Raw genomic sequence first — 24,957 nt, 5'->3', positions numbered from 1 at the left:
TATAGTTTAAACATTTTGAACATGTTCAATTTTCAACCTTATTCCTTGCTGAGTATGTTTAAAATGGCCTACAAGGAAAATATCGTATTCAACACTTCTTGTTAAGTGTCGGGCGGTTGTAAAATGCAAAAATCATTATGCTTGCCATTATTCTGTTAGTGTATTTTATAGTCTATTATTTAAAAAATAGAGTCGATAATCTATCCCTTTCGAACCCAGCCGAGTATGAAAAGAGTTACGACAATGTACTTTAAGTACAATCCATGTCAAGTTCAAAATTCAAATGTAAGAGTTATGACAGTGGACCTTATGTACTATCAATGTCAAATTCAAATGTAATTAACCCGCACAATCGTATCGGCTGGGTTCGAAAAGGCTACGTTAACCTTCCAAGGAGGTTATAATCCGTTTTTACTCCAACCTCGTTATCTTAATCCGTGGTTAACACAATAGCATTGTAGTCTTAACTGGTTTAGTTCAAAATGTTTCAACTATATTAAATGATTGACATTTTCATATCTATTAAAATGAAATTTTATTATTTAGTGTCAAATGTCAAACTGACAAATGTACGGCTGTACGATGGGTACTGAAACTAATTGAGAGAGCATGATAACTACTAACTTTTCCGATAAAATATGATGGAAGATCATTATGTACTACAGTCTGTAGAACATTTCGTCGGTGGTATGTAGAAGTGTAAAGAACGAGAACGAGCACAAGTTCTGACAGTGCTGAGGCTATAATCTGGCGATATCTATTGTGGAAGATCAGACAAGATAACATTTATATACTTATTATTATGTACCGGATAACTCACGTCTTAAATCGAGTTTAGCTCGACATGTGTATGTTGCAGCAGCCGCCTTGCTCGCTTTGCTCCTAGAGGAAGCAATTCGAGCTAAACATGATTTAAGACGCGAGTTATCAGGTACAATATAATTGAAGAGTGAGTCTCACGGTAGTTTCATGTTCTAAACTTGTTATTATTTGTTCTGCGGTGGGTGGCACTCACCGAAGGGGTCGGTGGGCGTGCCGCGGAACACGAGCCGGTAGTTGGTAAGGAAGAGCGCTCCCTCCGCGGGCAGCAGCGGCGCCGCGCGCCCGTCCGCCGCCAGCCAGCAGCGCAGCGCCGGCGCCGACACCGCCTCGCCCGGGATCAGCCACGGCGCCACAATGCGCGGCTGACAACACAGTAACACGTCGCAATACACACCACTATCATGCCCCATCCACGAGGCTACACTAGGGAACGCGAGTGCGATAGTGAGTTGAGAGAATGCGGACGGTGCGCTCGTGTCCCTCGTCTTCCCTCGCCTCGCTTCGCTGTCGCTCCGCTTTGTGTCGGTTTTTCGGGCGCAAGTCAAAGGAGAGAGGAAAGTGTAGCGGGCAACTGAATAAATCGAGTGTGGACTCCTGCAGCCTCCACTCGCCAAGACTCGTGCCGAGAGCCTCTAGGAGGCGCCTCGCGAGCGTCTGTATGGGCATAAAAAGCAATGGCGAGGAGTTACCCTACATCTAGGCTCTATTCGGCCGTCGACGTCTTTTTCGCTCTGTTTGATTTTATCATTTAGTTTTGTTGATTTATTCATACAAATTACGAATTATTAACGAAAAAATTGTGGTTGTTGGCACCAGATTGCATTGGTCTTAGACGAAGATTTTACTTTACGCACTAGAGCATAAAAAATCATTTATCTCGCCTAGATCCAGCATAGATATGAAGTTTACGAGCACGAGAAGTGAAAAATAATATATAGAAATGCATGAAAAATAAATGGTACCTAGTACGTGAACAATTGTTTCCACATGGTATTTAATTTCCTCGCAATCGAAGTGAAAAGCAGAGTGCAAAACTACAGCATTAAACCCATTTACCGTAGTCGTGTCTATATATCTAACATCTCGGGTAAAATGGCTCGTTTTGTGCTCTCGTCGTACAATCTTAAATCTACAATTCTTTTTTCTTCGAAATCTGAGTGGAAGATCTTTGAATTTCAAATATGGTGAACTATGATGCAGCTAACTCTTCTATCAGATTAGAAAAAAAAAACATTGGTCACCATGTTTAGAAAATTTAGAAACAAAGTTCGTTATACATTGCTGCAAGTAACAGATAGTAAAAATATACATTTGATTCTTACTGTTATTCATATCAAATTAATAACAACAAAATTCCTTTAACTTTTACTAAATTATTTAGGTTGGTATTACAAAAAAGAAGAAAAGCATACAAAAAGAAAACAAATATGGAGTCATGCAAATTCAGAACAAACTCAAAAAAGATTAACATTAAGTATTCTCTCATATTTGTAGCGCGAGTGTCACGCTTCCGAGGCCTTTTCAGTCTCTTCCTTCTATTCCATATTAGAAATACAAAATCGGTGATTACTATATCTATATAGAGACATGGCAATTACGATCGGACCTTGTTCACAAATATATTATTAAAACGGCCTATACAACAAAGTCTACAAATCGTGTTAAAACATAAATGATTACCTATTAATGGGACATCTAAAACTCGGGATTCGCGCGAGAATCTTGTAACTGTTTCTAGCTCTTAATCATACCAGATGGTCGTCTCCTCAGCACAGACCCATCTGATCTGCAATTACGATACTCTAGTAATTAAAAAAAAATGTACAAAAATATCAAACATAAAACACATATTTGTTTCTCTTTAGTATCGGCCTCCCTTTCCCGCAAGGCAAACAGTTTAAGAGGAGCTAAGAAAGGGAACAAAAAAAACTTAACAAATGATGTCACCTATCTAAGTTGAATTATAATTTATTTGTTACAGAATGTGAAAATTCGGAATCTGAATATAGTATAATGTAATATATATGAACATTTCTCTGATACCTGTACTGATCTGGTGGCGTAATCGTTTATTTTAACAAAATTATTCCCTCAAAGAATTATAAGTTGTTGAAAGCAAAAAACTACGACACACTATCCAAGTTTACTCGCTACCCATGGTTTTCCGGGACATGCGTGCTGCCTATTGCAAAAAGATTAAACCCCCGAAGCAGACTTTAAAACGAGGTCGCGTCCATTCACCGTATCTATTATTAGCCAAACTTTAGGAATACATTTTAAGTAAGTCTATAAAACTAAAGGCTTTCATTGGTCGATAACTCGGTCGATATACAGCGTGCGTCATCTCTACGCAGGCGCAGCGGTATGATGACTAGTGAAACTCATAAATCGATAACTCTGACGACATACAGCATGCGGTGACCCGCAGGCGGAAAAGCAACTAATGAAACCCGAATACAGGGGCCAGGGGGAAATATCCCGTAGCCAACATGCGGGCCCTATCGGCCAATGAACCTGAGCATTAAATAAACTTGTTATTTTTCTATGAGGCTTCGTTATCAGGCTGCGCTTACTTTCTGCACGGGCGGCAGACGGCGGCTCTCTCTCGCGACCGCGTCCAACGCCTCTAAGTGCATGTGCACTATGCCCGGGATCATTTGGTGCAGGCAGCGGACGTGCTCGGCTGTCACACCACCTTCCGTGCACACCTGGCCAACAATACGAAAATTTGTATACTATACATTTAGTCAAAAATATCAGCCTTAATGGCCACTCTGTTGAATCAATGTCAACTTAGTAAGGAAATAAAATGTAGCTATAGGCGTACGTATAATATAATAAACGTTTCTTATTATTATTATACTCCTTATATTTTCAATTATAGGTATGTTATTTTTTTGCTATCGGCAATAATAGCCTATTGCGTGAATTGTGTTTTGTAGTTTAGTAGTAACCAACCTATTATACCTTTCTACATAGTTGAACTAAGGGTGATAGCCACGACTTCTCAATTATTTTCAACAAAAAAACGTTGCATATTGGTTCTCTATCGTTTGCCCGAATTTCATATGCTCGAATGTATCGTTTTCTAGAATTTTCATTTGCCATAAAGTAATTTATTTCTGAAATAGTAATTTCTTCAGAGTTGATATTAAACTAACCTAACCTAACCTACTGCATTCTATATGATGACATTTTAAAAAATCCTGAAAACAGCACGGTTCTATATATTTTATGGCAAACGTTGGTATGGCAAGTAAAATTCGGGCAAGTAAAGGTAAACGTTGCATATTCCTATTTTTGCAGCCATACCTTGTCGACAAATCTGGATACCATCTTGATGACGTTGTTGCCCGCTTCGCCCGGGTCTGCCTCCTCGAAACCAGACTCAGCGTCTGCGCTATCCGATTCAGCCACACTAAGAAAAAAAAACTAGGTACAGGATAAACAGTTTAGAACATAATTTTCTACTTTCCTGGCCTAGAATTAAAGGTTTTTTTTTCCAAATTTATACTACTATGCACCAAATTGTTGACCCATTAAATAACATTTAGTTTTCGTCTACAGTGCAAACGTCGTAAAGCAGATTCTAAGTCGAGGAACCTGAAGCACACCTTTTATCTTTCTAAGATTTCTTTGGAAGAAGTACGGGATGTCAATATGACATTAGTACTACAATAGTTTCACTTTGAGACCTTATTGTCTAACACATTGGAAATCACAATCGTTGTCACCACTTCTTTCTGTTAAACGGTATAAGATGAGGGTAGAATGAAATGATGAAGACGATCACGAACGCCAGAGCGATAGACAATACAGCCACTGGTATAAGCCTCAGTTTCCTCGACTGTACTGTACAAAGTCGGATTACTATGTACACAAATTAAAGGGTAATGAACATAGTATCATCAGCTCGTGCCCCACCGACCTGTTGGTAATACTGTTGCTGGCGCGGTCGGCGTCGTCCCCCCGCACGTCCGCCCGCCGCCCCGCGCCCTCCAACGGCAGTAACAAGTAAACCATCCGGTTCGCGTAGTGAATGGCCTGGCTGTACAACGTTGATTCTTCGCTCGCTATTATTTCGCGTTGCTTTTCTGTTCGGATAAATAAAAAATATATATAAATGGAATGTGGCTCGTGTTCAATTAATATGTCAATATTAAGAATTTGGGTGGTAATAAAACGTTTCCAAAATTCCTATCGGTGGTAATTTTTTGATTTTTATGAGTGCTTATTTTCTCTTTGACTCAAATAAAGTCAAAGTTAGCTTCGAATAGTCCTTCAAACCGGTTTATTGAAATGTGCAACGAATATTTATTTTAGTGTCTTTATTTTTGGGCGACAGAGCTTCGCTCGGCCTAAAATTTACAAACAAGCGTTTTCCCAGAATTAACACCGAGCAAGATTAATTGTTCACCCCTAAAAACCCTCAAAAATTTCATTGAAATCGTTAGAGCCCTTCCCGAGATCTAATAAATATGCATGAATTACTTGATCAAAATTAGGACATTCGATTATTCATGGGAAACCTATTCCAAATTAAAGCCGCGTTAAGCCCGTTTCTCCCTTCTAAGCAATCAAATACAATGTAACAATGTAATAGCTAATCAATCTAATCTAAAAACTTACCCGGTGGTAAAGTAGGCCAGAGACGCATCTGCTCAGCCGCTATCTCCAAGGCGCTCGGTTCCTGCGCCTTCAGTAACGAAAGGTATTCTTCGTCGTCCCTAAAAATGTCATCATGTTAAATTCAAGAGACACCTGTATGCAAAGTTTGTAATAGTATAAGACCTAAAAAATAGTTTGCAAAACTTCGTTATAATTTTCTCATTTACCACCAAAAGTAGTACCCATGTTCAAATAGTATTGCTTACATATGGGTACCAATTTTCAACTCTTTTTTTGCCACCGTTACAGCTTCGCCCTGCCTGTGGAGGGCGTGCTCGCCTAGCCAGCACAACCGCTTCCATCTCCTCCTCTCTTTACACTTACTGGGTCCTGGTCGTCCGGCCTCGCTGGCCACCCAGTTTAAACGGTAAGCCGTTATCCTTCCTCTACGGCGGACTGGATGGGATCTATGGGGTCGAGAAGGATGTGTTTGGGGCGCCTGATGGGCGTCCCCAATGCTGCTCTGGTGTCGGGATCGTTATCGGGGAGTAATTTTCAGCTCAATCGGTTCAGTGCTTTTGTAGCAAATTAGCTATGTATGACAGACGATCAGCCAGACATACACACTGGTAATCCTATAATTATTCCTTTTTTTTTAGGTACGGAAACCTAATCAAATCAAGAAATCGACCGATGACCGAAAGCTATGCATTCGAGGAAGTTTACCTCGGGCTGGGCGCGCGCTGGTGGTGCGTGGGACTGGGCAGGTACAAGGCCTTGATGTCGCGCTGCACGTCCTGGTAGAACGCGGCCTCCCAGAACTGCTGGCTCGTCCACACCTGGTGCTCCTGGAACAGTCATCAGCAGCTGTAGACAACATGCCTACAGGCTACCTCGACGCCACTACTATTCCTTCGATGTTCTTAAGTATATTTAAGAACTGAAGGTCCTTAGTATTTCAAAGGTATTACTTCAAAGAAAAACACTTTCATTTCATTTTTTCAATTTACGTTTGAGAGAATACATTCGATCTTAATATACTGGATGCCTAAGATCGACTGCCCTGCCCAATTTCATTTCTTTTACGTACATATTTCATACACGTATTTTGTCTCCCGAACCGAAGATCAAAATATGAGAAACAAACATCATGTAGGCAGCCAGTGCCCAGGTAAGCCCAGTAAGTACCGTAAAGATAAAGTACAGTAAAGGTGTGACTACATTTTCAGTCAAAAATCAGATATAATAACTTTAAAGTCAATCATAAACACTGTTCAAGCCCTTGGCAAGTTACGCTTAAGGCAAGAAGCGGTTTTGGCTAAGTAACATGTCGTCACTACTTTGAAAAAATCTCGTATCTAAAATCAATATGTCAACAAAATTGAACCTTGATGAAATGTCTATAAAGTTCACTTAGAAAAATTATCTATTTTGAGCTAAGAGTTTTTTTTAAAGTAATGACGATGTATGCTTCTGCAAAAGGAGTGAATGCTTTATGTCTACTCTACGGCAATGCTTAGCGTTACAGGGCCCTCAAGTGTGTTGCCCTGTGGCGTGCAGTGGGGCAGGTCAAGGCGCAGCGTACCCTGGAATAGACCCCATGCACGCCTATGGTCGTCATCGTACCTGAATGCACATGTACGCGTACTGGATGACGCCGGTGCACAGTTTGCGGCAGTAGGCAGTGGCGAGCGGCAGCATGGCCGCCGCGATCGAATGCTCGTCCAGCGCCGACGCCGACTGCAGAGCGCAGTTCATTAGCCTGCAATGAACAATACCAGTTTACAGACAATATTTATTTCATTTATCCGCGACTTCGCACGTGTTAACTATTCGATTCCGGGATTTTATAAAATTCCCCTGGGAATTCCCAAAATTTATATTGTGGTCTTCATTGAGGTTGTGTTAAGAACAACTGTCCAAAATTTCAAGAATCTAAACCCAGCGGTTGAAATGTTAAAGTTGTATCCCTATCCCGTGGGAATATCGAGATAAAAAGTAGCCTATGTGTTATTCCAGACGTGCAACTACCTACATACCAAATTTCATGAATCTAAGCCCAGCGGTTGTAATTTCGAGATTTTATCCTTATCCCGTGGGAATATCGGGATAAAAAGTAGCCTATGTGTTATTCCAGATGTCCAGCTATTTACATACCAAGTTTCATCTAAATCCGTCTAGCCGTTTTAGCGCGAAGGAGTAACAAACATACACACACTCACACTCAACGCCGAGTCGCGTTGCTCCTAGAGAAGGGCTACAAATTAGCCAGAAACATGTCGAGCTAAACTCGATTTAAGACGTGAGTTATTCGGCACAGTAACATTTAATATGTATGGTAGTTTCATGTTCAAAAATAAGTCCACCGGTACTTGGCCGATAATATTGGCCTTATTCATGGCTGTAAAATAACGCTTTTAAAAAGATAAATAACATAATTTCCACTTTTGCTTTGTTTGATAGCTTATGTAACGAGCCTAGGTTGTCACGCGATTTTACACCATATGCCATTGTAATGCGGTATCAAAGTGATCATAATTAATGATACAGTTATTAAGGGGTATTTAATTTCATTTATTTTGTTTCGACACAGATGATAACTTAAGTTTTAGGGGCTGTTTCACCACCCATTGATTAGTGTTAACTGACGGTTAAATGTGAACCCGTCTCTATTAGTTTTGTTCGAATATACGGAGACGGCATCACATTTAACCGTCAGTTAACACTAATCAATGGATGGTGAAACAGCCCCTTAATCTATTTCTTTCAGCTGATTCATCTCACGAAGAACATTTAGCTGTGAATGCGAGTGTGTAAAATTAGTATTCTCATACTTGCGCAGCCTAAAAAAATGTCCGCATATCTTCATACTGCACATATTTAGGTAAATCGAAGAGGCTAATTTAATGCTGAGGCCTTATTGTCTTACACACTTTGAACACAAAACACAGATAGTTCAGAAGTCAATCTCCTGTATGTACTTCACTTTTCATACCTACGCTCGGCGGTCGCTCTAATCTAAGGTTGTCAACTATGGCTTATGCACCAAAAAACTATCGTGGTAGTGGCACTCATGTCTAGTTGTTTGATTTATTGTTGAGAATGAACCGGGAAAAATGGAAATATATAATAATAATAATACTACTAATAATATGGAAATAACTAAAATATTTTAATTTTAATGTCATTGTTATATTATAAATTTTTCACAGAAAATATCTTGCGACGATTTCGATATTGGCGAAATTCAGGATTATTTAATTTAAACAACCGTCCACTGAACAGTTATAACTTTTTTCTTTGTTGCTCCATTATTGCACGTAAAAGTTCACAGACGCGTGTCTCAAGCGGATGGCACTCGCGCTCGCACTGGTCCCAACCGGTCCGAGATATCGTGTCCGTGAGCAGTGTCTATGTGTGCGTTGCTCGAGCGCACTTGTATGGTGATTGATTTCTGAACTACTTATCTGTGTTTTGTGCTTTGAAAGGTCCTTGAATAGGGCTTTGAATAGGTTTTTTTTTAATAGGTTTTTTGTATTGTCGATTCAGGGTTGTATGGAGTTCTTTTATTTTTATTTGAATTAGCACTTTTACTGCAATAAACAATTTGTACGCCGCAAGGTAAAACATGTAGGACTTCTTTTCTTTTTTATGTGTACCAACTGTATTTAATTATTACTCATGTTTAAGCAAATAAAATATTTTTATCTTTATCTTTGAATCACAATCGTTTTCACCACTCCTTTCTGTCACACGGTATAAAACATGGGTAGAAAGAGACGATGATTGCAATCACGAACGTCAGCGCGTTAGACATTACGGTTTCTGATTAAACCGCCCTGACAGAATTTCAAGATACTAGGACGAATGAATTGAATGAGTAAATGAAAATATCACTGCGTTACCTATTTGAATACACTTCACACAAATATGAAAATAACATATAAAAAAAAACACGGGACACTTGACACTAATTGACCTAGTCCCAAACTAAGCAAAGCTTGTATTACGGATACTAGGCAACGGACAAACATACTTATATAGATAAATACATACTTAAATACATATTAAACATTCGTATTATTCATATAAATATGTGCACCGGCCGGGAATCGAACCCGGGACCTCAAGCTTCGTAGTCAGCTTTTCTAACTTGGTCATCCGGTCGCCTATGCATCAATAATATTCCTACAAAAAATGGCAAAGTGACATTACTTTCGTTCAATCGACCTGTACGTGTTAAGTACACAGAATTTGGCAGTTTTTTTTACATAAAACTGAACGTGATTGACTCCTATCTCACCTTATGTTAAGTGCAGATGAGGCCAAATTATAGCACTAAAGCAGGATATACTTGTACGTTGAAGGTCTACCTTTTTTTAAACTCAACAATGCGGAACCTTAACTCCCTCGCATTATGTGTCATTGATTACGAGAGCAGCAACAACTGGAACCATGTCGACAAGTCTGATAGCATCGGCATGAAATTCAGGCACGTAACAATCGGGCATGATATTAATACGGTGGGAGCTAGCGACTCGGCAGTTGAAGTCAGTAGCTCGCAAAATGATCAATTTTGTGTTCTTACTTGGCTTTATAGCCAGTAACTTTTTGGTGGTCCGTGGCAATGAAAAAATGGTGGTAAGAATAGAAGTACCTTTTTACAAACACCCTTTTTGTTGATGATGCTGTATTTTTTCGTGTCGATTTATGAAATTTTGTTGCAATGAGGGCTATCGTTTTTTGTCTCACTAGATGGCGCACTGTTGCGTGAGGTTTTTAAGTGTGGTTTTCAAAGTCTGTTATTACGGGCGTGAAAACAAAGTTTAGATTAAAACCTTATTTAATATCGAGCATGCCACAGTGTTGCATAGTCCCTGTTTTGTTCGGAAAAAAGAGAGGACAAAGGTTTCCGAAAGACAAAACTGTCTCAAAACACAGACATTCATTGTCCCGGAACGCATATTTGCCATAATTAATTTCAGATATTGCAAAATATTCTCAAAATTATTCTAATTATAAATAAACCCGCGTAGCTCACCCAAAAACTATGAGATTTGACATTTCGGAGACCTCACGCTACACTAGCGCCTCTAGCGGCGAATTCATTCGCGATAGCCCTCATTGGCCTGGTTCTCCCATTTTGTTTCCCAAGCTAAGATGTTTTCTGTCAGGGTCCTGGCAAGTGGTCGGTGATCAACATAATGAAGTGCGACGAGGACGCCACGATGGTGTTGAAGTTTGAAATCAACCGGCGCAAGATCAACCGCACTCACGACGGTTTCAATGCTAAAATGAATCTAGAGGAGACCATCGACGAAAATTATGCGGTTAGTGCAAGTGCTCTGACATTACGAGCAAATAACGTTTTCTCAAATTGTTTAAAGTTCTGCAAATAAAAGGGAAATTAGGACTTGCTATGCAAAAGTTGGAAAACCACCGACTTTGTGACTTCAAAGTTCAATATCTCAAAAACGGCTGAACTTAGCTAGAAAATCTGCTTTCAAATAAAAAAACCGCATTCAAATTGGTCCACCCGCTTAAGAGCTACGGTGCCACAGACAGACACACACACACAAACACACATAGCGGTCAAACTTATAACACCCCTCTTTATGCGTCGGGGGTTAAAAATTCCCTAAAAACATTTAGGTACGCGGGCATTCAGTCAAACGAATCCAAATAACTGCCGGAATATTCCAGAATAATTTGAAGATACCTAGTAATAGTAACAGTCCCTTTTAAATAAGCGACGTACAAAGCTGCCATTCAAAAAAAAAACTCTAAATGCGGGAATGGGACCTTTTACAGTCAGAAACATTAATAACAGCAATGTTTTTCAGCGTGGGGTTTCGTAGAAATAGAAAGAAGACATTTATTCACTATCAGTTATCACAAAAGACACAAATACAACCAAAATTTACACAAAAATAAACTAAAAAATTACATGAAAAAACACATGAAAAAAAAACTATCTCTGTCGTCGTGCCAAAGCAATATCACCCCATTGCATTGCTTTTCAGCTTCGCGTAGACATTTGCAAGTACGTCGACGGTGGCTGCAAGCCGTACCAAGTGATGATGGAAGACAGTTTCGAAAGATTCGTCAAGAAATACGCGAGCAACAACCTCAAGGATGTGCTTACCAAAGCTGACATTGACCCGCCGGATTTTCCTGTGCCACAGGCAAGCAAAATGTTTGAATGCCAGTCACGTTACTGCTCCGTTGAGCTCAACTTAGTAATCGGTTAAGGCTTCGTCTCCACCAGAAATGTGCGAGGATGTGTTGCGAGGAATGTGTTATTCATAAATCAATAGAAACGCTTCATTTCGGGTAAGTAATGGAATATATAAAAACAAAACATGTATAATATTCGTGTATATTTTGTACGTTTGCTATAATGCTCATAACGTATAATGATAAAATATATAATTTCATAACGTTTAATGAGCTATGGACATAAATACATTGAGTATAACGATCAAATAATATAATATTCGCAACCTCTAACAATCAAAACATAACATTCATTTTATCTTACAACTGAAAACATAACGCTCAAAAATATAAAAATATTTACAATTGAACCTAAACTATCCAAGTCGCTTCTGCTCCGAACCGTCTTGGTCGCTCGCTTCGTTCGCTCGCACAAATTCTTAGTATAACTTTGCAATATAAAAATTAAAGGGTGATAAAAACTTAATTTTCTGGTTTTCAAATTTAACAAGTATCTTAGAAACAAAGTATATCACTTGATATTATATCATATTAATGTTATATAAGAAGTTATTATGTATTATAAACTTATGTAAGTTATGTGTATAAAATGAATGTAGGCCACAAAAATGTCATTTCTTATGAAAGTTATATAAAATAACTGTTATACTAATCAAACGTTATACTTAATGAAATTATAGTGTTTCATGTTATACGTTATGTTAATTATACATTACGAACGTTTATTATATAAAATTATATCCAACGTTTTTATATAACTTGGAAAGCACCCTTCATTTACCTATCCTCGCACAGCACATCTCTGGTGGAAACAGCTGAGCGGAGCGAGGATAAATAAATGAAGCATTGGTTTATGAAAAATACATTGCTCGCAACACATCCACGCACATCTTTGGTGGGAGCGCAGCCTAAAACTATCTAGGCACGCCACCGCAGGTAAGTACTGCTGCTTACTCTTTTGCTGGGTGTGGATATATGTCGCTGCTAAGGCTGCCTACCCTCACTGCACGCAGTGGCGGATTAGCCACATAGCAAGAGTAGCAAAAGCTAAGGGCCCCGCGCGTCTAGGGGCCCCGCGGACCAATGCTTTCTGATCGTAAAAATGTCAGTTTAGATAGAAGCATTTTTTTAATCAATGTGCCCGCCGCCAAAGAAAGAGATGGTATCAAAATGAGCAACTATAATGTTTTATTTAAAATACTATGAACTTGAAGCAAATCAAGCGCGCGGGCTTAATCCGGCTCTACCTGTACGCCAATGGGTTAAAGCGTCTTGATAAGTAGGCCATCTATCAATTTTCATGGAGGTCGAAAATTCAAAGTCCAGGCCATGAAGACGAGCCGTTACCGGGAACACGATTATCACTGGGTCCAATTTAAGATGACATGACGGCGATTGTATGCCCACCGTGATTGTGACGAAAAGGGTAAAATAATAATTAACAGTTTAATAAACTAAAAACACGCTTTAACGGTAAACCTGCATGACTGTTCCATCATCAAATTCTGGGTACCATATATGGTCAAATTGCACCCTAAGACAATTCTAATGGCTAAGTTACGTTGTCCTGTCTTAGGAGTTCTAGTGTCTAGTTTCCGGCTCCATAATCAGATCAGCTCAATGATACCATATTATTTTATAGTCATCAGAACTACGCATAAATGCCAAGTTAGGCGTCAATACCGCAATGGGAAGTGGGTGAAAATCAAGTCCAGAGATACCGTTTCATTCATAGATACTCGTACATAGACTACTTACATAGTTACAGGTGGAGATATAAGCGTGTTACAAATCGGACTAGCTGCGCAGTGCGAGGGCCAGCAACCATGTTTTTATTTTCTCAATCTCAATTCGAAGTTTAGCTATCGCACATAGCTACTCGGGACTTTTTTTTTTGTTTTTTACGTAGTTATGCAAACAGGAACCAACCCGCACTTCCCCAAAATTTTGAGATAAATATGCAAGAAGTTACTAAAATGCACTCTATCCAGTTGATAGAACGTGCAATGTGCATTGTAGTATCTTGTTGGATACTTATCTCAACTATGGGTGAAGTGTGGGTTGGTTTCTGTCAGCATTTTTATTTTATTTTATTCGACTGGTTGGAAAACGAGCAGGTGGGTCTCCTGATGGTAAGATATTACCACCGCCCATAGACACCTGCGAAACCAGGGGGATTGCAAATGCGTTGCCAACCTAGAGTCCTAAGATGGGATACCTCAAATGCCAGTAATTTACCGGCCACTCTCCATGCCAAGCACTGCTGCTTCACGGCAGGATTAGCGAGCAAGATGATGGTAGCAATCCGGGCGGACCTTGCACAAGGTCCCACCACCTGCAACTTAGTGGACTTACAAACTTTCTCGTTTATAATATTAGTGGGGCGCTTTCCGCAGGGCGAACACGAGTTAAAGAATTACGTGTTCAACTACGACGAGCTGCCTACTGACGGGCCGTATGGCGAATATGGCTCCAAAGCCTTTATGATCAAAGACGGAATAGAGAGGGGCTGCGTTTACATCCACGCAAAGTTTGAAGAAGTTGAGGACGAGGAGGAGGACCGTTGAATTTGATTCTATTGTAGTCGTACTTAATTTGTTTTATTATCTAAATACATCGTGTTCTTGTTATTCATTTTCGTTATCCCGTAACCCTTTGAACGCTTTCATATTTGAATGAAGTGATCAGCCAAACGCCAAGCACTGTTGCGTTATCGAAAATGACGAATATCGGTGTTGTGTAAAATATATAAAAAAATGATTCGTAATAGATTGGTTTTTGGAATCTTTTTGTATTTTTCATTTCAATTCCAAATTTTTGTTATGCTGGCACTTCACTTGGCATATTCGCAGAAATATTTGCGTGTGTGAAAGAGATGCACTATATTGTTGCTAGCGTGAGTGACGGAGATGTCATTAACGCAACGCGAATACGCAATACCAAGTGAAGTGCCACCATTACGTTTACCGTCATCCAGTAAAACCCATATCGAAAATACCAAACACTACAGCATAGATGTCGCTAGTGTCGCTGCTTAAGTGACTAAATAAGAAACAAACAGGCTGAGATATGTGGTGCATAGGAGAAATTCGTGTCTGTACCGTTGTCTAGCGGTGGTGTAGCGGTATATCACGCGGCACGGAATCCCGAGGACCTGGGTTCGATTCCCAGCGCTGGTCTTATTTTTCTGGTTTTTCTGTGCATCTATATTACAGTTTGTATTTTCGATATTCGTAATAGATTTCATTCATGATCTAAGTACACGTTAACCCTTACACCTTTAGGGTCACCGCTAGCTGACGCGGTTTTCACGGAGCGGGTGGAGGCCTTTTAAACAATAGTATGAACAGCGCTAACTGCGCGCGACGCGTGCGACGGATTGTACCTGCACCGCGCCAGCTAGCGTAGGACGGTTATGGCTACCTGCACCGCGCAAAGCATTTGCATAGGCTTGTTAAGGAATCTTAGACTGCTCGCGTGGTAGGCACGACCGCAAACGAAACCTTTGGGTATTCTTGGTGTTCAAAGGGTTAAAGATAACCAGATGTTACCAATAACAAGAACCAGAAAAAATATTTTCATTAAGAAATTTGTGTGTTATTAAAAAGTGTTGTTAAATTAAATTGAAAAGTACAATGTAACAGAGAATAAGACAAAAACTTTTAAAACTTGTCACTAGTTGTCACCAATCTGTTACAATGTTTTTATGTAAATAAATTATTACAAATATGATTATGATTATTAATTCCTATAATCGGACCGGAATCGTGCTCGCAGGAAATTATTAAGTACCTAATAATAACAGTAATAACTATTGCATGTGCAATGCCAATATATATCTAATGACAATGACAACGGACTCGCAACATACTATCCTGTATTGTATTCAATAATATTTCATTACGTGTATAATAACAATAACTATTTACAATTCTGTTATTTATCTGAGCCAATCTTATTTCATAATACGTTTCCGTGTATCATGAAATTATTTAATATCTAAGTGTTCATCTAACATGACGGAAGCGAAATAAATACACAGTTTGTTTTATTGAAATATTTAACACCTCGTTATATTTTAGTTAATCAATACTATTCTAAACATCGCCGTTTAAAATTATATCTAATTTGTTAATGTTTAATAGTTTTAGGTTCACAAGGAGATTCTTTTTGCTACAGGAAAATGCGAAATCGAAGTGTATTCAGGTCAGACAGGACAACTGCCCTGCCGTACGTTTAGATAAACATAAGTTAAATTGAATTTGCGTAAGCTTGAGGTCCGGAGGTCGGTCCCCGGTTGGGGCAAATATTTGTAGTTTTAGTAGTAGCAGTAGTAGTACTAGTAGTAGTAGTAAAATTCTATAGTCTACAACTATTCGACGGTAGGGGGTTCGCGACCAGGTTTACGTGATGGTGGCTGCAAAACTGGCAAGATGCTTAAGATTGGTTTTTGGAGTCTTTTTGTATTTTTTATTTCAACACAGTTTTTTATATTCGTTGGCAAGACGATTCTTACCTATATTTGTTACCTTTTAGTTTCTCCAACAGCCAGTTTTATTACTTTCTTTTGGGAGGTAGGGGTTCGCTGTCGTCTAGAAACTTTAACAGGGGTACGTGGAGCCATAAGTTTGAGAAACCCTGGTCTACAAAAAGGAAATACAGATAGATTACAGAATGTTTGTCCTCGAGTCTTGGATGTTTAATATGTACCTATTTACTACGCTCACGTTCAACACGTTGTCCTTTGACTTGTGTCCAAAATACCGCTCCAGAAGCGAGCGCGGTGATGGGTGAGGCGCGAGGCGAGTACCGAATGTAAATGCATACACACAAATTCGCGCGAGTGTAAACGCGGTCCAGTAGCGGCGGGTTACCTGACGAGCAGCTCGAACTGGTGGTGATGCAGCAGATGCTTGTTGCTGGGCAGGCGCGCGGCCAGGTCGCGCACGAGCGCGGCGCGCGCGGCGCATGCGCGGAGTGCCAGCAGCACCGCCGGGAACGACTTGCGCGCGTCCGCGTACCGGCACTCGAATATCGCCGCTATGCACGCTCGCAAAACCTGCCACAGCACATTTCACGTTTTTTAATTTCTACAGGACCCTTGTTTATAACAACATTGAAATTAAATTATTGAAAAAAAAATGCATTTATTAGCTACCGTTTATTTTTAATCTTAAAAAGTATTATATGGCATCTTTGATGGCCAGTATTAATAAATTAGGATTAGCCAAATAAAAAAGTTCTTATGTTACTAACAGCCCTGTTTCTGAAAGCTTAAAAGTGTGATAATGAAACGAAACACTAATATTATTAAACTAATATGCGGAAACTGGGCCCTGAAAAAAAATCTGACTCTTTTTATTATGAGGGAGGAAAACGAGCATACGGGCCATCTGAGGGCCTACTTCGAAATCCGAAAATCGTAGTTCGTATTGTACCGTCTCTCTCACTCTCATATTAAATAGTATAAGTGTCAGAGGGACGGAACGACACGAACTTCAATTTTCAAATTTCGGATTAGCCCGTCTGATGGGAAATGATCATCACGCCCATCAGCACTGTACTAGTTGCCTACATGATGTAGGTTATGTTCTTATTTTGATGTTCAAATCAAGAGTCAAAATATGTAACAAAACTGAACTTGAGAAGTCGGTCTTGGTACAAGATATTAAAATTAAAATCAGGAAAAAAAATCAAATAAGTGTATTTATTTTTACAATACCAAAAACTCAAAGAGAATCAACTTGAAACATTCAGTTCTAATACAAGCGTTTTTCTGACTGTGGTTTTTGTAACTAGGAAAAATTACAAAATATTAGGAAAAGGATTATTCACAAAATCTGTACTCTATTCGTAATACCCACCTCCAGTCGTCTCGCGGAGTTAGTAATGAGCATGTGCCCCATTTGTACTCTATTCGTAATACCCACCTCCAGTCGTCTCGCGGAGTTAGTAATGAGCATGTGCCCCATTTGTACTCTATTCGTAATACCCATACCCACCTCCAGTCGTCTCGCGGAGTTTGTAATGAGCATGTGCCCCATTTGTACTCTATTCGTAATACCCACCTCCAGTCGTCTCGCGGAGTTAGTAATGAGCATGTGCCCCATTTGTACTCTATTCGTAATACCCACCTCCAGTCGTCTCGCGGAGTTAGTAATGAGCATGTGCCCCATTTGTACTCTATTCGTAATACCATACCCACCTCCAGTCGTCTCGCGGAGTTTGTAATGAGCATGTGCCCCATTTGTACTCTATTCGTAATACCCACCTCCAGTCGTCCCGCGGAGTTGTAATGAGCATGTGCCCCATTTGTACTCTATTCGTAATACCCATACCCACCTCCAGTCGTCTCGCGGAGTTAGTAATGAGCATGTGCCCCATTTGTACTCTATTCGTAATACCCATACCCACCTCCAGTCGTCCCGCGGAGTTAGTAATGAGCATGTGCCCCATTTGTACTCTATTCGTAATACCCATACCACCTCCAGTCGTCTCGCGGAGTTAGTAATGAGCATGTGCCCCATTTATACTCTATTCGTAATACCCACCTCCAGTCGTCCGCGGAGTTAGTAATGAGCATGTGCCCCATTTGTACTCTATTCGTAATACCCATACCCACCTCCAGTCGTCTCGCGGAGTTAGTAATGAGCATGTGCCCCATTTGTACTCTTATTCGTAATACCCATACCCACTCCAGTCGTCCCGCGGAGTTAGTAATGAGCATGTGCCCCATTTGTACTCTATTCGTAATACCCATACCCACCTCCAGTCGTCTCGCGGAGTTAGTAATGAGCATGTGCCCCATTTCTACTCTATTCGTAATACCCACCTCCAGTCGTCGCCGCGGAGTTAGTAATGAGCATGTGCCCATTTGTACTCTATTCGTAATACCCATACCCACCTCCAGTCGTCTCGCGAGTTAGTAATGAGCATGTGCCCCATTTGTACTCTATTCGTAATACCCATACCACCTCCAGTCGTCTTCGCGGAGTTAGTAATGAGCATGTGCCCCATTTGTACTCTATTCGTAATACCCACCTCCAGTCGTCTCGCGGAGTTAGTAATGAGCATGTGCCCCATTTCGGCCGCGCCGGCGGGGGCGCCGCCGGCGGCACTATCCGCGGCTGCGGCGCCCGTATTGCTGTCAATCTACAGAAAAATAAACAACAAAATATTTGTAACTTGACATGAATGATCAGTTTATTGTTAGCAACTCTAGCCGATATTCTTTAACCCTTTTCCAGGCATAGTGCATACAGCAACCACATTCATGTACACAAGGACCTTACTAAGGATACAATATAGTACAAAATCAATTGAATTAGTTAAAAACATTATTCGTTTTTAAATTAATCCCTCATAGGTAAATAAGAAACATTTAAATTCGCGGGGCTTGGAAAAGGGTTAACTGATTAATTTATACTATCACAAATCACCGACCGATCCAGTGATTTTACGGTTCCGTAGTCCTAACACCCTTATAGTTTGTCCATGACCATGTCCGTCTGTCTGTCTGTCAATTCTAACTTCCAATACTGTCAGCAGCAGAAGTGGATGGGCGGTTACTTGCTCAAAATAATCTGCATACGACTCTACTGCCAAGGTAATGAGCGAGTGTTTAGATCTTTTTTTAAGGTTTTTAATGGAGTCATGTGGTGACTTTTTCGTCTAAATTCATAGTGTGAGCTAATTTAGTGGTAGGTTTACAAAATATTGAGCTCTAAAGTGCGTTTTGTTAGAGTCAAGTGGTTCCTTAATTGTTAAAAAAGAACTATTTTTTTTTTTTAGTAAACGAAAGATAATCTACAGTCTAATTTGATCAAAATGATAACTAGGCTTTGACACTTTAATGGTTTGACATAAAAAGCTTAATATAGTAGTGGTTACTTGGGGTTGTGTGCGTTTCGTGCCGTGACCTCGGCGATGACCTGTTTGACTTTGACAGGGTCGAGGGTCGGCAGCGGCGGCTGGTGGATACGCGTCGCCGCGCCCTCTGGCGGCCGCAGGATGCGCTGCTGATACGCCTAACGACCACAAGATTTAATAAATAAATCAGCCTGTATATTGTACGCTGATTTTTGTACTGATTTGTGGTGTGCAATACATACTTAATATTATAAATGCGAAAGTGTGTGTGTTTGTATGTTTGTCCGTCTTTCACGTCGAAACGGAGCGACGGATCCACGTGAGTTTTGGCACAGAGATAGTTTATGGGCCAGAGAGTGACATAGGCAACTTTTTATCCCGAGAAAATGCACAGTTCCCAAGGGAACAGCGCGCGCATAACCGAATTCCACGCGGGCGAAGCCGCGGGCAAAAGCTAGTAAATAATACTTGTATTGTATTGTGAATGCAGTCAGTTCGACATCTGGTCTTTAATAGGCCATTTGACACCAATAAATTGACATCAGAATTCAATATTTAATAAAAGTCGCTTTAACGTGTAACATGAGTAGCGATTAGCACCGAGGGCAACACGAGATCGGTTATGAATGAATCAAGATGGATATATCCCAGTGTTTTCACAGATTATACAAATATACTATTCGCCGCTATTTAATGACTCGAACAGCATAGTGGATAGCATTATTTTTTCTAACAAGATCGCGGTATTACAAACAAGTCTATGTTAAGATTTCAATTCAAATTCCTGCGGTGTTGAACCCTTGGTGCCGATTTACTGAACATAAAGTTGCGAACAAGAACATCGCCTCACATGGTTCTCTACCTGGGGGTTGGGATTTTCGTTCTGATGCAGCTGCATGGCGAGCTCCTGTATGTGTTGCAGTTCCAGATCCGGATTCAGCGATTCCAATCGCAACTGCTCGGGTAGATTCCTGAACAGATTAATTTTTTATCATCCCAGCTATTTACGTCCCACTGCTGGGCACAGCATTCCTCTCGAACAAGAGGCTTGGGCCATAGTTCCACGCGGGGCCATGCGGATAACTTCACACGCACCCATTGAATTGCTTGCTCATCCTACGATGTTTTCCTTCACGCAAAGCTCGTTAAACTTCATGTATTCCGCACATGATTTCAAAAACTCAGAGGTGCGACGGGGTTTGAACCCACGACTCTGCTTGAGAGGCGATATTCAAACCACTAGCCACCAGGCTTTTAAATAGTTCTCATCTTAAAATCAATATTCTAGTAAGAATAACTCACTCACTGAAACTTACTCACTGTGCTTTAAAGTTCAGTTTAATTTGCATATTCATCGGTAAAAAGCGTTATCTTCGGGAAAGCGATATTTTTGACAAAATCTTTAAAATTGCAATTTTTCCATTCGCATTTTTCCTGGAGTTTTTTCAAAATCGCGTTTTTCCCCATTTTTAATCGATTTAGAAACAGGTAGGTTTATGTTAAGTTTGCATCGGCTCGAAGGGCCAAAAACACATAGAAGCAGGAGCTCCGCGTTAGCGCAGCTCTATCGACAGTGTCTGTGGCGGTTCAAATTTGAAAAAAAAAACTATAGCGAGAAAGCATTTGGGAAAAATGCGAATAGAAAGATTGCTATCAGAAAGAAAACATTTTGTCAAAAATATCGGCCTACTCGCTGATGCTTACAAAGCTCAAACGGTAACCATATAAGGGTTATACTCACTGCACCAGCTCGTCCCATATGTCGGTGGGACGCCAGGGCGGGCCGCGCTCCGCCACCACGCCGTTAAAGAACATGGAGTCGAGCAGCCGCACCGCGAACGGGCACTGCGCCAGCCCGCGCGCCCCCAGGAACCCCGCCTTGTGGAACGTCAGCACCGGCGCGGGGTGGATGCGGACCAGGGTCAGACAGTGCCTGCAACACGCGCCATTTACTAACTACTAATAAATCAAAAAACAACAAGGGAAACTAAAACGAAGAGGTAGAAATAAAATGGCAATTCTCAACTGAAAAGTTTTTGAGAAAATGATAGAAGCAGATTAATAATGGCTAATACGGCGCCCTCTGATGGCCTACGAGTGTAGATAACACACTCTCTGATCCTGCTCTGAAATGATACCAATAAAATCAAAGTTCAATAGTTTTTGAGAAACAGTACGGTCAATGAATCATGTAATCTTTTATAGAAAAAAACAAAAAAAAATATTGCTATATTTTTCCACTTGATTTGATTTCGGTGAATGAGAAACATGTTTTTAAATTACCTTACTTATTACTCTAGTAAAGCACTAGGTGCATTCTCGCTTTAGTGTTGACTTTTTCGTTACGTTCGTACCTACATCTTTTTTGAGAAAACTTAAGCAAACATTTGCTGCATCAATCACTTCTAAACGGACCCTGTAATGACATAACTATCAAGATATTTTTCGCTCCATTTAAATAAGACGCCAGACCGGGAGGTGTGGAAATCAAGATGAGAGACCATTGCCCAATAGTGGGGCACTATACCAGACTAGTTAAAAAAGTGTATAGTCAGCCGTAGTGGCCTAGTGGTTTGACATGACAATGTGGCCTCTCAAGCAGAGGATTATGGGTTCAAACCCCGGCTCGCACCTCTGTGTTTATCGAAATTCATGTGCGAAATTACATTCGAAATTTACCAAGAGTTTTACGGTGAAAACATCGTGTGGAAACCCACACAACTGTGTGTGTGAAGTTCCCAATTCCGACTACCGCGTGGAAACTGCGGCTCAAGCCCTCTCATTCCGAGAGGAGGCTTGTGTCCAGCACACGGCTGAGACGATAATGATGAGTCACCTGTAGCCCTGCAGCAACTTGGCCAGTGTCCTCATAAACACCGCCCTGATCTCCTTATCCAGCATATGCGGCGGCGAGGCGGCGGGCGGCGGCGGCGCGAACGCAGAGTCCGCCGACCGCAGCTCGGGCTGCAGCACCAGCGCCAGCGCTTCCTGCAGCGACGAGAGCAGCTTGCCGTCCGGGCGGGGGATGTTGACGCCGGCGGGGATGTGGAGCGAGCCCACGTCCAAGTCTGCTACTATTACGTCCAGCTGCAACACGCACATGTTTCTTTTTTCTCAAAAATGACCGTAAAAGTTGACATTATTGTTTACATATCAGAAGGCGAAGTTAGTTTATGGTCAGCGAAAACTTGAAAAGTCAAAAAAGATTGCTCAAACTCAAACTCACAACATTTATTGACAGCAAAAACACAGTAAAAAACAAATAGGAGAAGAGAGAAAAATTAGAGAAGTTGTGCTGTACTGTGATGCCAAGAGGACTCAGCTCAGCATGTCACTAGCTCGACAATAATGTCGCATACAAATTCCATTATTGTCGAGCCTCCAACTTTTTAACTTTTTAAACGGCCATGGAAATTGACACAACTCAAAGTGCCAATTTGGTGGCTGCTGCAAAACGCTCGAAACAAGAGCCAATTTAAGACGTGACTTATCCGGATTTCACTATTTCTTTAGATGTTTAACATCTCACCAGTTCCGTGACCTCCTCCTTCAAACTGGAATGTACACCGATGAGGAACGGCGTCGGCGTCGCCAGAACCTCAGCCAAACCCGCCGGCAGCAGCGGTATGAACACGTGCGCGTATCGGAACGGGAACATGAGCGCGGCGAGCGCGCGGCAAGCGGCCGCCAGCCGCGCCGCCGCCAGCGACACCAGTAACACCTTGTGCTCGGACATCACCGCGCACCAAAGGGTCACGGAGTTGTGGATACCTGGAACATAATGGCAGGAGTCACAATTTGACACCAAAATAGTCAGTAGGGACAAGTCAGAAACTATTAGAGATAGCGAAATGTGTTCTTAGAAACCATGGCTTCATTTTAGATTTAAAAAAATGGCATTCAATTTTTTTGTTTTAACTCTCATGCATAATCGGGACTTGAACCTGGTATTCTGCACATTTTTTCGTTGTTATTATTGATATTGTGAATCATAAGTAAAATAAACACATTTTACAAGCTTTTATTTAACTTGCAATGTGTGTATGATACATGTACTATGTACTGGTCAAATCTTCCAAGTTGAAATTGACGCACTTTCAGTAGTCGAATTGTCTTAAAATTTGGCATACTAAATCAGGTGACAATACAGTAATCTGGTAGTGACATCCGGGTATTCCGGCCAGGATCGTCTCCGCAGGACGGTCGAGTAGAGAACAGACATTCTTATTTTTCACACAAAGATCTGCCCCAACCAGGGATCCAACCCGGCACCTCAAGCTTCGTAGTCACGTTCTCTAACTACTGGCTATCCGGTCGTCCAAAACTTTAGGTGACAATGCAAGTACAGTCAACAAAAAATGCAGTCAGTAAAAAAAACCTCTAAAAATTATTTTCTGACAAACTTATTTGACTGATGATGATAAGTAAAACTAACCCAGCAGCCTAAGTAGCATATGCACAGAGGTATGCGTGACCGGCAGCGGCGGCGCGGCGGGCGGCTGCAGCGCCTGCCGGTCGCCGGCGCCGATGCTGAACCGCACCTGCGGCCCGCCCGCGCCCGGCACCAGCACGCAGCCCAGCAGGTTACCCACCAGCGTCTCCAACGGTACCCCCAGGTTTTCTACCCATACAGTGTAGATTATTCCTAGGCAGTTCTGGAAAATTGACAGGACCAAAGTTAAACTGAGCCAAGTTATTATGACTACTCTGTGCGGGCATACCGCTACTATTTTTACACTGCTGTTATCGGCGAAAACCTGTAATTGGCTTGCTGTATCTATTGCTATTTTTAAACTGTATGTTCTCCAGAATAAATAAATAAATGAATTAAATTATGCCTATTTATTTATTTATTGGTTTGCCATAATCACCGTATACTATTATTACTGTTACGCACAACTGGGCAAAGGCTTCTCCTTTCTCACTCTACTCGCCTCTGCTTTGGCAAAATGTTGCCAGTCTGGCTGGAATCACTCCAAATCGTCCCGCCACCACCTCTACTCCGGTACCCGTCGCATGAAACCCAATCAGTGGTGATTTTAGCCCAGAGATCCAAATGAAGTGTTACGTTTATTTTATGAAATTTGGACATGACAACACCAGAGGGTTGCAGATATACGTTGCCGGTCTAGAGGGCTAAAGCTTGAAATACACAGAGACCCGCACCGCCACCGCTCTCCGTGTGTTTCAAGCTTAAAATATAATACCTCATGCTTTAGTAATTTCACCGGCTGTCTTACTTTCCTGCTTAGCGGCAGTATGAGCAAATAAGATGGCGGTAGCTATCTAGACGGACCTGACCAAATCTGTAGAAGTCCATTTGTATGAACTAAAGTGCACCGCATCTACCAGCTCCATGGATCCATGACCCGAGATGTTAGCAACATACCTAATTTAACTGATCTAGGCAAATGTTTCAAG

General features: G+C 41.0%; 2 protein-coding genes across 2 annotated transcripts in view; one reads left to right on the top strand and one right to left on the bottom strand.

The window, feature by feature from the left end:
- Sbf (SET domain binding factor) overlaps nucleotides 1-24,957 on the bottom strand; it is a gene marked incomplete in the record, with an annotated part of 92,408 nt that overhangs the window by 19,922 nt on the left and 47,529 nt on the right. The window contains 16 exon segments of the mRNA XM_074098689.1: nucleotides 1,016-1,184; nucleotides 3,396-3,530; nucleotides 4,135-4,240; nucleotides 4,751-4,916; nucleotides 5,452-5,549; nucleotides 6,157-6,278; nucleotides 7,057-7,192; nucleotides 16,542-16,726; nucleotides 17,532-17,850; nucleotides 18,709-18,819; nucleotides 19,558-19,694; nucleotides 20,387-20,507; nucleotides 21,278-21,469; nucleotides 22,373-22,623; nucleotides 23,066-23,307; nucleotides 23,972-24,191. Coding sequence (XP_073954790.1) covers nucleotides 1,016-1,184; nucleotides 3,396-3,530; nucleotides 4,135-4,240; nucleotides 4,751-4,916; nucleotides 5,452-5,549; nucleotides 6,157-6,278; nucleotides 7,057-7,192; nucleotides 16,542-16,726; nucleotides 17,532-17,850; nucleotides 18,709-18,819; nucleotides 19,558-19,694; nucleotides 20,387-20,507; nucleotides 21,278-21,469; nucleotides 22,373-22,623; nucleotides 23,066-23,307; nucleotides 23,972-24,191 — 2,710 coding nt within the window.
- Nucleotides 9,962-14,455, top strand: LOC141435633 (uncharacterized). The gene is made up of 4 exons (XM_074098374.1): nucleotides 9,962-10,071; nucleotides 10,605-10,760; nucleotides 11,454-11,615; nucleotides 14,064-14,455. The coding sequence occupies exons 1-4, from the start codon at nucleotides 9,997-9,999 to the stop codon at nucleotides 14,232-14,234; spliced, it is 564 nt and encodes a 187-aa protein (XP_073954475.1). The 5' UTR covers nucleotides 9,962-9,996; the 3' UTR covers nucleotides 14,235-14,455.

The sequence above is a fragment of the Choristoneura fumiferana genome, chromosome 15 (assembly GCF_025370935.1).
Source record: "Choristoneura fumiferana chromosome 15, NRCan_CFum_1, whole genome shotgun sequence".
Classification (NCBI taxonomy): Eukaryota; Metazoa; Arthropoda; class Insecta; order Lepidoptera; family Tortricidae; genus Choristoneura; species Choristoneura fumiferana.
This window is presented reverse-complemented; position numbering and strand designations above follow the sequence as displayed.

Coding starts and splice junctions, on each gene's coding strand:
- LOC141435633 (XM_074098374.1), top strand. CDS start 9,997: ATGATCAATTTTGTGTTCTTACTTGGCTTTATAGCCAGTAACTTTTTG. Junction 10,072..10,604: donor GTGGCAATGAAAAAATGGTG/GTAAGAATAGAA, acceptor GTTTTCTGTCAG/GGTCCTGGCAAGTGGTCGGT. Junction 11,616..14,063: donor CGGATTTTCCTGTGCCACAG/GCAAGCAAAATG, acceptor CGCTTTCCGCAG/GGCGAACACGAGTTAAAGAA.